Source organism: Salvelinus fontinalis, chromosome 25 (assembly GCF_029448725.1).
Source record: "Salvelinus fontinalis isolate EN_2023a chromosome 25, ASM2944872v1, whole genome shotgun sequence".
Lineage (NCBI taxonomy): Eukaryota > Metazoa > Chordata > Actinopteri > Salmoniformes > Salmonidae > Salvelinus > Salvelinus fontinalis.
In genome coordinates, this window is record NC_074689.1 from 30,460,835 (window position 1) to 30,474,986 (window position 14,152).

Genomic DNA, 14,152 nt, shown 5'->3' on the forward strand with positions numbered 1-14,152 from the left:
CTGTGTATTCATTTTAAGAAAGGCATTGATATTGTGCTTTTTTCGCAAATGTGTTTTTGTTAAATCATCACCCGTTTGGCGAAGTTGAAGTAGGCTGTGATTCGATGATAAATTAACAGGCACCGCTTTGATTATATGCAATGCAGGACAAGCTAGTTAACCTAGTAATATCATCAACCATGTGTAGTTAACTATTGATTATGTAAAGAATGATTGTTTTAATAAGATAAGTTTAATGCTAGCTAGCAACTTACCTTGGCTCCTTGCAGCCACAAGGTCATTTTGATGCTGCACTCGCGTAACAGGTGGTCAGCCTGCCACGCAGTCTCCTCATGAATTGCATTATAATCGGCCATAATCGGCGTCCAAAAAGTCAGAATCCCGATTGTTACGAAATCTTGAAATCGGTCCTAATTAATCGGCCATGCTGAATAATCGGTAGACCTCTAGGCAGGATGCATCTCTAAACAACTCAGCTGCCAAGATGAAATTCGGAACAACTCAATTGGCTTGTTCAGCTATCTGTCAAGAAATTGTTGGGTTGTATCCTACTGCTACGATTGGATATAGCGAGATTGTAACTCCGCTCCCTTTCACATCTCCTCACATCTCTCTCCGTCGCTCATATCACTTGGTGCTGTTTACTGCTATTATGAGAACTAGCTCAATGGTGATGACATTTACTACCAAGCCATAAATGTGTATAATATCTAACAAGGAGAGCGAGTGTAGGGGAAAAAATGAAACGTCAATGCACATCTGAATGATTCAAATTTGCCCATAGTTTGAGAAGTGAGAATGCACACACGTGCGCTGATCTACAGCTTTCTTGGTCCATAAACATGCTGGAAGATTCTTAGGTAGCTAAACCTATTGTCAACCTTTTTGTATGCTTTTTAAAACACTTTCTTCCAAAAATAATCTAATCTGACTATCAATTGTCAATTTACAGATAAGATTGCAGCTGGTCAGATCAGCACACCAGTAAATAGCTAACGTTACACCTCAAGTCAGATGGCTCGTTGACGAAAATGGTGCATGTTTAAAATGATAACCAGCTAACGTTAGCTAGCTACATTGGCTATTTGCTCCTATCTGATATCTTAGCACCATTTTTGTCTAGCCAGCTATACTAATATAGCTAGCTAGCTAACACCACAGAAGAAAGCGTTAACTATGTGACCTGTTAGCAAAGATTAAGATAATTATCTGCTAAAATAGATTGTTTATTGCATGCATTTCCGGGCACGTCGACACAAGCCTTATTATTAGTGTATTAACTAAACTAATATTTGCAACAAGAGTTTGATTTTGGTCATTGTGTCAATTCATCCATTTCTCAATACTCCAGCTTTCTGTTTGAGAATGAGCTAGCTTGCTACTTGCTATTGCTGATTTTTCCCAGCTAAACGTTCCTCTGCATTATGCAGTGCTCGTGGCTCAGCCGGTGAGTGGCGGCTGGCATAGCAGCAACTTTGCTATGTAGAGGGATTATCGGCAAAGCCGATAGAGAAGGGCCAATAGCCGATATATTGTGACGATATTGTCCTTTTCTAGTCTATCGGCTTGTTCTCTAGCTCTCAGAATGTCATGTGCTAGCTGCACAGGTCTGAGAAAGCTGAAATGGATTCGTTTTTGAGGATTAGTTCCCTTGCCTGAACTGTGAAACACAAGGATGCAGGAGGACTGCAGATTGCACCTCTCCTCTTGCTCAGGCACTGCAAAACCTGAATATTGATATGGACAAACTGCTGTGTGGCTATAAGGTCAACACAGAAAGCATTGTTCTTTGTATTGCTATTACACTGCCAATGGTACTGACACTTATCACTGCACCGCTCTGCTTGCCAAATGTAAACACGGCCTTTCATCGGCCATAACATCAATCATCGCTGATACCAAAAGATGTCATATCTTCCCTTATCACTACTACACTTCACTATTAACCTGTTGAACACTGTTAATGCTACTTTCTCTCTCCTCTAACTTTATGTACCTCACTTGTTATTTGGTCACAAACTTTGTTTACTGGCTCTTACATATGACTGCAGATACTTTTATTATTATTGTCACTTTTCCCAGCTGCTACCAGCAATATCACGCAACATTAAATTAGGCCTGATTCAGAGCTTATGCTAATGTAAGGACTGACGCCGGAGATGAGAAGCAGGTACGGCGAGTCAACATTTAATCAGGAAACATACAAAGACCAAGACAAGAACAGCGCCAGCACACGGGTACAAAACGACAAACAATTAATGCTGAAGCAGGGAACAGAGCGGGGAACCAGAAAGAGATAGGGGAGGTAATGACAGAGGTGATTGAGTCCAGGTGAGTCCAATAACCGCTGATGTGCATGACATGGGGGAAGGCAGGTGTGCGTAATGATGGTGGCAGGAGTGTGTAATGCTGAGGAGCCTGGCTCCAGGGAGGGAGAGCGGGAGCAGGTGTGACAGTGGCCCACCTAGGGGCCCGCCTGGGCGAGCCTGACCGGCCGGCCGAGGCACGGACGCTGGAAAAGCCGGCTGGGCGTAAACTCCCAACGAACCGGCAGAGGCATGGGAGCCTGGCGAGCCAGCTGAGGCATAGGAGCCTGACGATTCGGCTGGGGCGTGAAAGCCTGTCAATCCCTCTGAGGCGTGGGAGCTCGATGATCCGGCTGAGGCGTAGCAGCATGACGAGCCGGCTGGACGTAAAACCCTGATGATCCGGCTGAGGCCTGATGTGGGATGGGCGCCTTCCGAGCCAAACGTGGCAAGAAACCTCTCGCGCCAGCTAGGGCGTGACAGCCCAACGAGCTGGCTTAGGCACCCCCGGTTCCATCGATGGTGGCCCCCGGACTCAACATCACCACCAACCGGAAAGCCAGCACTCCCCGATGCTTCGTTTAGTGGCTTCAGCATTCTGTAAGGGCCGATGCTGGAGATGAGAAGCAGGTACGGGGAGTCAATATTTACTCAAAAAACAGACAAAGACCAAGACAAGAACAGTGTCAGCACACGGGTACAAAACCACAAACGACAATTAATGCTGAAGCAGGGAACAGAGTGGGGAACCAGACAGATATAGGGAAGGTAATGACAGAGGGGATTGAGTCCAGGTGAGTCCAATAATCGCTGATGCGCGTGACGGGGTAAGGCAGGTGTGCGTAATGATGGTGGCAGTAGTGCGTAATGCTGGGGAGCCTGGCACCTTCGAGCGCCATGGAGGGGGAGTGAGAGCAGGCGTGATAGCTAAGCTACTGTAGCAGGAGTGGTTGTAGTAGCTGACTTAAAACTGCTGCAGGCCCTGCCACTGACGTAATTACTACTGGCTTCCATGGAATCACTCGTCCACTGTCATTATTCCCAAGGATGCTGTTTACAATTAACCTGTTTGGGATAGGGGGCAACATTTTCACGTTTGGATGAAAGCGTGCCCAGAGTAAACTGCCTGCTACTCAGTCCCAGTTGCTAATATATGCATATTATAGTAGTAGATAGTAATAGATTTGTAGTAGTAGATAGATCTAGTAATAGATTTGGATAGTAAACACTCTGAAGTTTCTAAAACTGTTTGAATGATGTCTGTGAGTATAACAGAACTCGTATGGCAGGCGAAAACCTGAGAAAAATCCAACCAGGAAGTGGGAAATCTGAGGTTTGTAGTTTTTTTTAAACTCTTTGCCTCTTTGCTTCAGTTTGAGAGCTAACCACTCACTGCTGATGTGCAGTTGAAGTCGGAAGTTTACATACACTTAGGTTGGAGTCATTAAAACTCGCTTTTCAACCACTCCACACATTTCCTGTTAACAAACTATAGTTTTGTCAGGTTGGTTAGGACATCTACTTTGTGCATGACACAAGTCATTTTCCCAACAATTGTTTACAGACAGATTATTTCACTTATAATTCACTATCACAATTCCAGTGGCTCAGAAGTTTATATACACTAAGTTGACTGTGCCTTTAACTTCTCTGATCTACGGATACCGAATACGGGTTCACTTTCCTAAAAAAACGCCGAATTGCAGGGCGCCAAATTCAAAAATATTTATACAAATATTTATAATCATGCAATCACAAGTGAAAGATACCAAAACACAGCTTAGCTTGTTGTTAATCACAGCTTTTGTGAGTGTAGCTTTCAATGCTATAACAGTTTAGCCTTATATTAGCTTGGCTAGCTTGGTCACGAAAGTAAGAAAAGCAATCAAATTAATCGCTTACCTTTGATAATCTTCGGGTGTTCCCACTCACGAGACTCCCAGTTACACAACAAATGTTCTTTTTGTTCGATAAATATTACTTTTATCACAAAAAAAACGCCATTTGGGTTGCGCTTATTATGATAAATAATCAAAAGCCGTGTTCCGTTTGACAAATCCCAAAAAGTATCCGAAATGGTCGTAGAAACATTTAAAATGTTTTTTATAATCAAACCTCAGGTTGTCTTTAACAAACATAATCGATAATATTTCAACCGGAGCATAACCTATTCATTAAGAGACAAAATGAAAATGGGGTGCCCCTCTCTCGCGCGCAGGAAATATTCGGAGGACACCTGACCTCTTTTGAAACATCTCGCTCATTTTTCAAAATAAAAGCCTGAAACTATGTCTAAAGCCTGGTCACAGCCTGAGGAAGCCATTGGAAAAAATAATCTGGTTGATACCCCTTTATATGGAGGTTAGACGGGCCAGGAAACAAAGTAAAAATATACACTGCTCAAAAAAATAAAGGGAACACTTAAACAACACAATGTAACTCCAAGTCAATCACACTTCTGTGAAATCAAACTGTCCACTTAGGAAGCAACACTGATTGACAATAAATTTCACATGCTGTTGTGCAAATGGAATAGACAAAAGGTGGAAATTATAGGCTATTAGCAAGACACCCCCAAAAAAGGAATGGTTCTGCAGGTGGTGACCACAGACCACTTCTCAGTTCCTATGCTTCCTGGCTGATGTTTTGGTCACTTTTGAATGCTGCCGGTGCTTTCACTCTAGTGGTAGCATGAGACGGAGTCTACAACCCACACAAGTGGCTCAGGTAGTGCAGTTCATCCAGGATGGCACATCAATGCGAGCTGTGGCAAAAAGGTTTGCTGTGTCTGTCAGCGTAGTGTCCAGAGCATGGAGGCGCTACCAGGAGACAGGCCAGTACATCAGGAGACGTGGAGGAGGCCGTAGGAGGGCAACAACCCAGCAGCAGGACCGCTACCTCCGCCTTTGTGCAAGGAGGTGCACTGCCAGAGCCCTACAAAATTACCTCCAGCAGGCCACAAATGTGCATGTGTCTGCTCAAATGGTCAGAAACAGACTCCATGAGGGTGGTATGAGGGCCCGACGTCCACAGGTGGGGGTTGTGCTTACAGCCCAACACCGTGCAGGACGTTTGGCATTTGCCAGAGAACACCAAGATTGGCAAATTCGCCACTGGCACCCTGTGCTCTTCACAGATGAAAGCAGGTTCACACTGAGCACATGAGCACATGTGACAGACGTGACAGAGTCTGTAGACACCGTGGAGAACGTTCTGCTGCCTGCAACATCCTCCAGCATGACCGGTTTGGCGGTGGGTCAGTCATGGTGTGGGGTGTCATTTCTTTGTGGGGCCGCACAGCCCTCCATGTGCTCGCCAGAGGTAGCCTGACTGCCATTAGGTACCGAGATGAGATCCTCAGACCCCTTGTGAGACCATATGCTGACACATGCACATTTGTGGCCTGCTGGAGGTCATTTTGCAGGGCTCTGGCAGTGCACCTCCTTGCACAAAGGCGGAGGTAGCGGTCCTGCTGCTGGGTTGTTGCCCTCCTACGGCCTCCTCCACGTCTCCTGATGTACTGGCCTGTCTCCTGGTAGCGCCTCCATGCTCTGGACACTACGCTGACAGACACAGCAAACATTTTTGCCACAGCTCGCATTGATGTGCCATTATGGATGAACTGCACTACCTGAGCCACTTGTGTGGGTTGTAGACTCCGTCTCATGCTACCACTAGAGTGAAAGCACCGGCAGCATTCAAAAGTGACCAAAACATCAGCCAGGAAGCATAGGAACTGAGAAGTGGTGTGTGGTCACCACCTGCAGAACCATTCCTTTTTTGGGGGTGTCTTGCTAATTGCCTATAATTTCCACCTTTTGTCTATTCCATTTGCACAACAGCATGTGACATTTATTGTCAATCAGTGTTGCTTCCTAAGTGGACAGTTTGATTTCACAGAAGTGTGATTGACTTGGAGTTACATTGTGTTGTTTAAGTGTTCCCTTTATTTTTTTGAGCAGTGTATATATATATCACTTCCGGGTTAGATTTTATCAGGATTTCGCTTGCAGAATAGGAATAGGGAATTTTTACTAGGATTAAATGTCAGGAATTGTGAAAAACTCAGTTTAAATGTATTTGGCCAAGGTGTATGTAAACTTCCGACTTCAACTGTATATCACCCCAGTATCCTTTTTTAAACTACTAAAGAAGTTAGTTGCCTTTCTATATGGTCTGCATTCAGGTCTCAATTCAGGTCTACACTGCTTTGTTTGCTCCCTCTTCATGTCCTTGCATTGATTTCTTCACAGCCTTTAAATGTTTGTTTGCTTAACCTTCTGTCAAGAAAATAGTCGACTTGACTTGTCTCTTCTCTACTCGCCACAGTCACCTCCGCCACCTCTAATCACCTGCTCATTTACCCAGTGCAGTTGGACGCCCAGATAATTGTGCTAATCATTATCATAATTGCAGATATCAGAGGAACGATCAGGAAGGTTAGCCGCCATGCTCCGGGAGCTCACAAGGTCTTGGGCACTCATAGTGTTATTGCCTTATGTATCTTTCTAGAGACTGAGAAATTTGCTGAACTATCTCAAGAGTCCCAGGAGTTTGTGAGACTTGTGAAAAGATGAGGTAACCAGTAAATGAAAAAGGGGACATTGTGTATTGATCACGAAGGGAGGGTTCCAGAGGCCCTGTTGGAAATGGCTGGTCAGGGCTTAATACTCTTTGTGTTGCCTGCGCCCACCTAATGAGACACATCTATGGATCGTCACATTCAGAGAAATCGAAGCCAAAGGCTCCATTTATCAGCCTTGAAGGGGACCACTATCTTTTGCAAGTTTATTTTCCTTCGTCCTTAATGGCAAACCATTTCAGACAGCGCCTGTTGAAATCAGATATAGCGTTATAGATATTCTACATATAAGAATCTTTCCATACTGGAAATGGCAGAATTATAGTGCATTTGGAAAGTACTCAGACCCCTTGACTTTTTACACATTTTGTTACGTTACAGCCTTATTCTAACATGGATTTTTTTAAATCCCTCATCAATCTACACACAATACCCCATACTGACAAGGCAAAAATGTTTTTAAATATTTTTTATTAGCAAATTTATTAAAATAAATTGATCTTCTTGGGTATGACGCTACAAGCGTGGCACACCTGTATTCGGGGAGTTTGAGAATCCTTTAGTTGCCTTTTGGCTAACTCCAAGTGTGCTTCCATCAGGCCACTCTACCATAAAGGCCTGATTGGTGGAGTGCTGATGGTTGTCCTTCTGGAAGGTTCTCCCATCTCCAAAGAGCAACTCTGGAGCTCTGTCAGAGTGAGCATCGGTTCTTGGTCACCTCCCTGACCAAGGCCCTTCTCCCCCGATTGCTCAGTTTGGCTGGGTGGCCAGCTCTAGGAAGAGTCTTGGTGGTTCCAAACTTCATCCATTTAAGAATGATGGAGGCCACTGTGTTCTTGGGGACCTTAAATGCTGCAGAAATGTTTTGCCTCGACACAATCCTGTCTCAGAACTTTATGGGCAATTCCTTTAACCTCATGGCTTGGTTTTTGCTCTGACATGCACTGTCAACTGTGAGACCTTATATAGACAGGTGTGTGCCTTTCCAAATCATGTCCAATCAATTGAATTTACCACAGGTGGACTCCAAACAAGTTGTAGAAACATCTCAAGGATGATAAAAGGAAACAGAATGCAACTGAGCTCAATTTCAAGTCTCATAGCAAAGGGTTCGGAATACTTACGGAAACAAGGTTTTTCTGTTTTTAATTTTTAATAAATGTGCAAACATTCCTAAAAACTTGTTTTTGCTGTGTCATTATGGGGTATTGTGTGTGATTGAGGAAAATGTGTTATTTAATCCATTTTAAAATACAGTAAGGCTGTAACGTAACAAAATGTGGAAAAAGTCAAGGGGTCTGAAGACTTTCCGAGTGCACTGTATGTGATCATATTCTGAATTATTTGATGGAAGTGGTTATGTGGTGTGCCACAATCGGAAACACAAATTGCAACAAAAAAAGAACTTGACTTTGGGGATTTTCATAAAAATGTAATCCATTCAAGGGTCTTTTGGAGGAAGGACTGTTAATATGTAGCTCCATTTGGAGTCTCATAGCAAAGGGTCTGAATACTTGTGTAAATAAGGTATTTCTGTTTTTCTTTTTAATAAATTTGCACACAAAATTTCAAACCTGTGTTTTCTTTGTCATTATGGGGTTTTGTGTGTAGATTGTTGAGGATTTTTATTTATTTAATCCATTATAGAATAAGGCTGTAACGTAACAAAATGTGGAAAAAAGGAATGGGTCTGAATACTTTTCGAATGCGCTGTTTGGTTGGAAGCCTTTCTTAAGAAACATTTTAATTCATTAGATGATGATCTTGTTGAAAATACTTTGATGGTTGACAATAAGAAACAGGAAACCATTCATTTTGAGCAAATAATTTTAATGTGGGTTATATATGCATAAGCTGACTATCTAAATAGAGCTTTGGATGTGTTACTCAATTTCCTTTGCTTTTTCTGTTTTGAACTTCAGCCTGTTCTGTAGCATAAAATACAACCATTCAGGGGCTAAAAGGTTCAGGGTAATGTTTCTACTCATGGGAGCCCTCTGATGAAGTCCACATGCTAAACGAACAGGAGAATGAAGGGATCGAGCAAATGGACTGAAAATGGGATTTTTCTCCAGGAGGTGACTGAAAGGCAGGCTCGAAACGACTGCTATTTTGTCCAATTCCAGCCTTAGAATGAATGTGGGATCTTATTTTCTAACTAAATGGAAAATTGCCACCAAATTGCATGCTCTTTGAGATGGACGACACAGCTTATCTTCACAAAATCATTTTCTGGTCCTTCCCAGGCTGTTCACAGGGTTTTGCCAAGTATTTGCGACCTGCCTCCCAGATACCTTTGAACATCATTTTCAGACACACAGGAGTGCAACAGGAATAAATTGTGCCCCTCCTCTCCCACAGATAGACGGGGAAATAGACTGAGCTAGTGAAGTTATGTCTTTCTTTGATGCTTTGAGATCACAAAGCCCGAGGCGGCGACTGCGAAGTGTGAATTCCATTGGGTGTAAATTACTTTGAATGTATAAAGAAATTGGTGTGTTCGGTTGCATGAACAAATCTGTGACGTGTGACACAAGGACAATAAGACATGAAAATTGCATTGGTGTATTTTTGGTTTATTGCATCGACTCTGGCGTTTGTGTCAAGGAAACACTGTACATTTCCTATTTCTTTGCAAAGGCATTCCAGACACAGTAGTTCTGGTTTGGCCTAGGAACTAGGTTACATAGCTTGTTTTATGTTATTTGACAAGGAGATTAACTGATATTGGCTATAGGCTGGGAAGAATCAGAGTATCTTGCAGCTGTTCCACTGGAGATTTTAGATTCATATGGAGACAAAAGTTTCTGTGTAGCTCATGCACTCTCTCCTCAGAATTATAACGCACCTTTCACAAGGCGGTTGCATATTAATTAGCCTAGGCCTACAACATGTCAGTGAAGTCCCTTGATCATTGTTAACTAATGCTGTGATGGTACACTACATGACCAAAAGTATGTGGACACCCTTTCAAATGATTGGATTCAGCTATTTCAGCAACACCCGTTACTGACAGGTGTATAAAATAGAGCTCGCTGACATTGGACTCTGGAGCAGTGGAAACGCTTTCTCTGGAGTTATGAATCACGCTTCACCATCTGGCAGTCCGACAGACGAATCTGAGTTTGGCGGATGCCAGGTGAACGCTACCTGCCGCAATGCATAGTGCCAACTATAAAGTTTGGTGGAGAAGGAATAATGGTCTGAGGCTGTTTTTCATGGTTGGAGTTATGCCCTTTAGTTCCAGTGAAGGGATATCTTAACGCTAGAGCATACAATGACATTCTAGTCGATTCTGTGCTTCCAACTTTGTGGGAACAGTTTTGGAATGCTGTTCCAGCATGACAATGCCCGTGCACAAAGTAAAGGTCCATACAGAAATGGTTTGTTGAGATCGGTGTGGAAGAACTTGACTGGCCTGCACAGAGCCCTGACCTCAACCCCATCAAACACCTTTGGGATGAATTGGAAAGCCAACTGCGAGCCAGGCCTAATCGCCCAACATCTTTGCCTGACCTCACTAAAGCTCTTGTGGCAGAACAGAAGCAAGTCCCCACAGCGATGTTCCAACATCTAGTCAAAAGTCTTCCCAGAAGAGTGGAGGCTGTTATAGCAGCAAGGGGGGACCAACTCCATATTAATGTCCATGATTTTGGAATGAGATGTTCGATGAGCAGGTGTCCACACACATTTGACCATGTTAGAGTATGTATTCCTTTACCTATTTTATTTAATTGGATGTTTATTAGATTGCATGAATGTCATACACATATAAATATGACAAAAAAACACTTACTACTAATCAGAGATGAACATATGTTTCTTCTTTCAGATAACCTTGCTGATCAATATCTTCAAGCAATTAAAAATGTTACTCTGTTTTGACTGTTATCGCTTGGCACCGAAACACAATTAAACCTAATGACAGTCACATGTTGACTCAAGCGTACAAAAGTGATGCGCTTGACAAATATATTTGCAAGTTAAATTAGGTTCTACCAATCAGCAACTTGTGGACTACTTCCACAATAGAGCATACCCATGGACACATTATACTAGGGGACCTACTCCACGCAGCAGTCATGATCATGATTAAAAACATCAATAATTGTCCTTGCAGCATCAGAGCATCGTAGCCCCACTAGCATTTTGTATATTGATGTGTTTGGTTAGTCAGCTGTGACTTCCCGCTGGCTGTTTACATTACAATGCTTGTGTGTGTATTTGTGTGTGTGTGTGTGTGTGTGTGTGTGTGTGTGTGTGTGTGTGTGTGTGTGTGTGTGTGTGTGTGTGTGTGTGTGTGTGTGTGTGTGTGTGTGTGTGTGTGTGTGTGTGTGTGTGTGTGTGTGTTACAATTGAGTGCTACTGTGTAGGTGTTACAATGAGTGCAAGTCTATTATATTGGGTATTATGTAAAATCCCGCATCTGTTGTGGACACTCCAAAAGAGAGTGATGTTTGTCCTCTCATGCTGGCACAAAGTGGCCGATGTTATTGTTTAAAAGAGCCTCACTGAGCCTCAGTTGTTTGTTCTCCCTGCATGACACTCACCCAACCAAACATCTTGGACTATATAGCTCATGATTATTGTTATTTTGCAGAATTGCCAGGCAAATTATTCACTAGTAGGCTACACCATTTGTATAAACTTGTTGATAAGGGATGTGTCTGGCTCTGTTTGTGGGGTTGTTTACGTCACAGTCCACTAACTCTCCTCCCGCCTGCTGTGACCAGCCCTCGGCAGTGACCCCTGCAAAAGCACCCCCGTTTCGCCGGAGCACCGCTAGGGATTGTGGGAAAACAGGTTGTTGGTTTTAATGAGGGTGTGTACTGGGCGGTGTGGTAAAAAGCCCCTGCTGCTCTTATCTAATGATGTCTGCCGCTCCATTCAATTGAGCGAAGGAGGTCACTAAAAGGCTTACCTCATAGACCAGACCACTCTATTCCATTAGAGTGTGTGTGTGTGTGTGTGTGTGTGTGTGTGTGTGTGTGTGTGTGTGTGTGTGTGTGTGTGTGTGTGTGTGTGTGTGTGTGTGTGTGTGTGTGTGTGTGTGTGTGTGTGTGTGTGTGTGTGTGTGTGTGTGTGTGTGTTTGTAGTTTCTCTTAATTAAGACCTTAGCCAAAGGTACTAGCTACATACCATCTGCTCAGGTCTGTTTATCCCCCCCCCCCCCACCCCACTGTAAACAAATGTAAAAGTTATTAATCCAGCTATTGTGATGTTTTAGGCTTTCAATATCCTTTTCAAATTACTCCTAGCTTGGATGTTCTGTTTGTTCTGTTTGTTGGAGCTGAACTGTGGAAATGTCCAACTTTATTTCATCTCTGAGATTTTTGACAGGTGTGGTTGATGTAGGCCATGTTGTTGTTGTTGTTGTTGTTGTTCTAAAGTAAAATAGGGGGTGCTTATATGTGAGGTGTGAAATGGAAATGGGTTCTTTGACTCACCCTGAGACACCCTCAGAGAGTGCAGCATAAGTCTACTGGTAACATTTCTTCACCAAATCCTCAATAATATGGGTTGTGTAGTCTTTTGTGACAAAAGGGAAAAGGTTGAAAAGCCTCTTCTCATTCAACTCACTCCATACCCTGCAGAGACCATTTATCAAATTCGATATTAATACTTATTACTTTTCAATTTAATTTTGCACTTGAAACAATATTAAACCTACTGTGTAACTTCACTTGTTTCATTGTTTCAAGTTTTCTCCAAAAACACACCTAATTTGAAATCATTTTTCTAGCAAAAAGCCTCTTGGCGCCGTTCCCCCATCAAAGTCACCAATGATCCAAAAGCTCAATTTTTATTTGTCACGTTCATTTGCCAGTGATGGCTGCTGACTCCTTGCCTCATTAATAATCCCCCCTCCTCCACTCCTCCTCCTGCCTTTTGCTTGTGGCAATTCTCCTTGAGAATTCATGTTGTTGTTTCTGTAGTTCCCACTTGTCCTTGACAGACCCATCAATTTGAGTTCTCTACCTTCCTTTTCTACTCCTTCCATTTCTTTTATTCATTCTTCCATTGTTCTCTCTCACTTCCTGTCCTTTTCTTCCCCCCTACTCTTTATACTAACAGACAGTAATACTCCATTAGTTTCTCTCTCCCTTACCCCTTACCCACGTCTCATTTATTTTTCCCTTTCCTTCTTTTACTCTGAAATCTTACGACTACAACCTTTCTCTTGTTCACTCTCCATTCCTATTTTTCTCTCTCCTTTCTTTCTCTCTCTCTGACCGTGTGTTTCTCTCTGTCTGTTTTGTGTTTCCAGGAGCTGGTGGGGAGTAACCCTCCTCAGAGGAACTGGAAGGGTATTGCGATCGCCCTGCTTGTCATTCTGGTCATCTGCTCCCTGATCGTCACCTCGGTCATCCTGCTGACACCAGGTACGTGGAGAGGAGAGATGAGGGGAGGGGAATGGAGACGAGAGGATAATGGAGAGGAGGGGAGAATGGAGAGGAGAGGAGAATGGAAAGGAAAGGAGAGGAGAATGGAGAGGAGAATGAGAGGAGAGGGGATGAGGCTGACACCAGGTACGAGGAGAGGGGAGGGAAGGGGAGGATAGGTTTGACACCAGGTATGTGGAGAGGGGAGGAGAGGAGAGGAGAGAGGATGGGAGGAGAGGAGAGAGGGTTGACACCAGGTGTGTGTGACTGAGAGGAGAGGGGAAGGGACAGGGTTGACACCGTACCATATGCACAAACAGGTTTAACATGCAGCGTGTGTCACATTATCTTCCAATGTCACAGAGTAGTGCACTCGTAGCTGCAGTGCAGTGGGCTTGTACTCTACCGCAAACACAAAACATGTTCACTGCATGTAGATGGAGTCTTTTTTTCTGTTATGTGTTCTCACTAGGGGCTTCCGAGTGGCGCAGCAGTCTAAGGCACTGCATCTCAGTGCTAGAGATATCACGACAGACCCTGGTTCAATTCCAGGCTGTATCACAACCGGACGTGATTGGGAGTCCCAAAGGCGGCGCACAATTGGCCCAGCGTTGTCTGGGTTAGGGGAGGGTTTGGCCAGGGTAGGCAATCATTGTAAATAAGAATTTGTTCTTAACTGATATCAAATCAAACTTTATTTGTCACATGCGCCGAATACAACAAGCGTAGACTTTACTGTGAAATGCTTACTTACAAGCACTTAACCAACAGTGCAGTTCAAGAAGAGTTAAGAAAATATTTACCAAATAGTCTAAAGTAAAAAAAATAATATTTCAAAAAGTAACGCAATAAGAATAACAATAACGATGCTATATACAGGG

General features: G+C 43.4%; 1 protein-coding gene across 5 annotated transcripts in view; it reads left to right on the forward strand.

The window, feature by feature from the left end:
* Positions 1-14,152, forward strand: part of dpp6a (dipeptidyl-peptidase 6a) — a 370,639-nt gene that overhangs the window by 244,466 nt on the left and 112,021 nt on the right. For all 5 annotated transcript variants that reach the window (XM_055881840.1, XM_055881843.1, XM_055881842.1 and 2 more), the window contains one exon: positions 13,157-13,271. In XM_055881840.1, the coding sequence (XP_055737815.1) occupies positions 13,157-13,271 (115 nt within the window). The remainder of the gene's footprint in view (positions 1-13,156; positions 13,272-14,152) is intronic.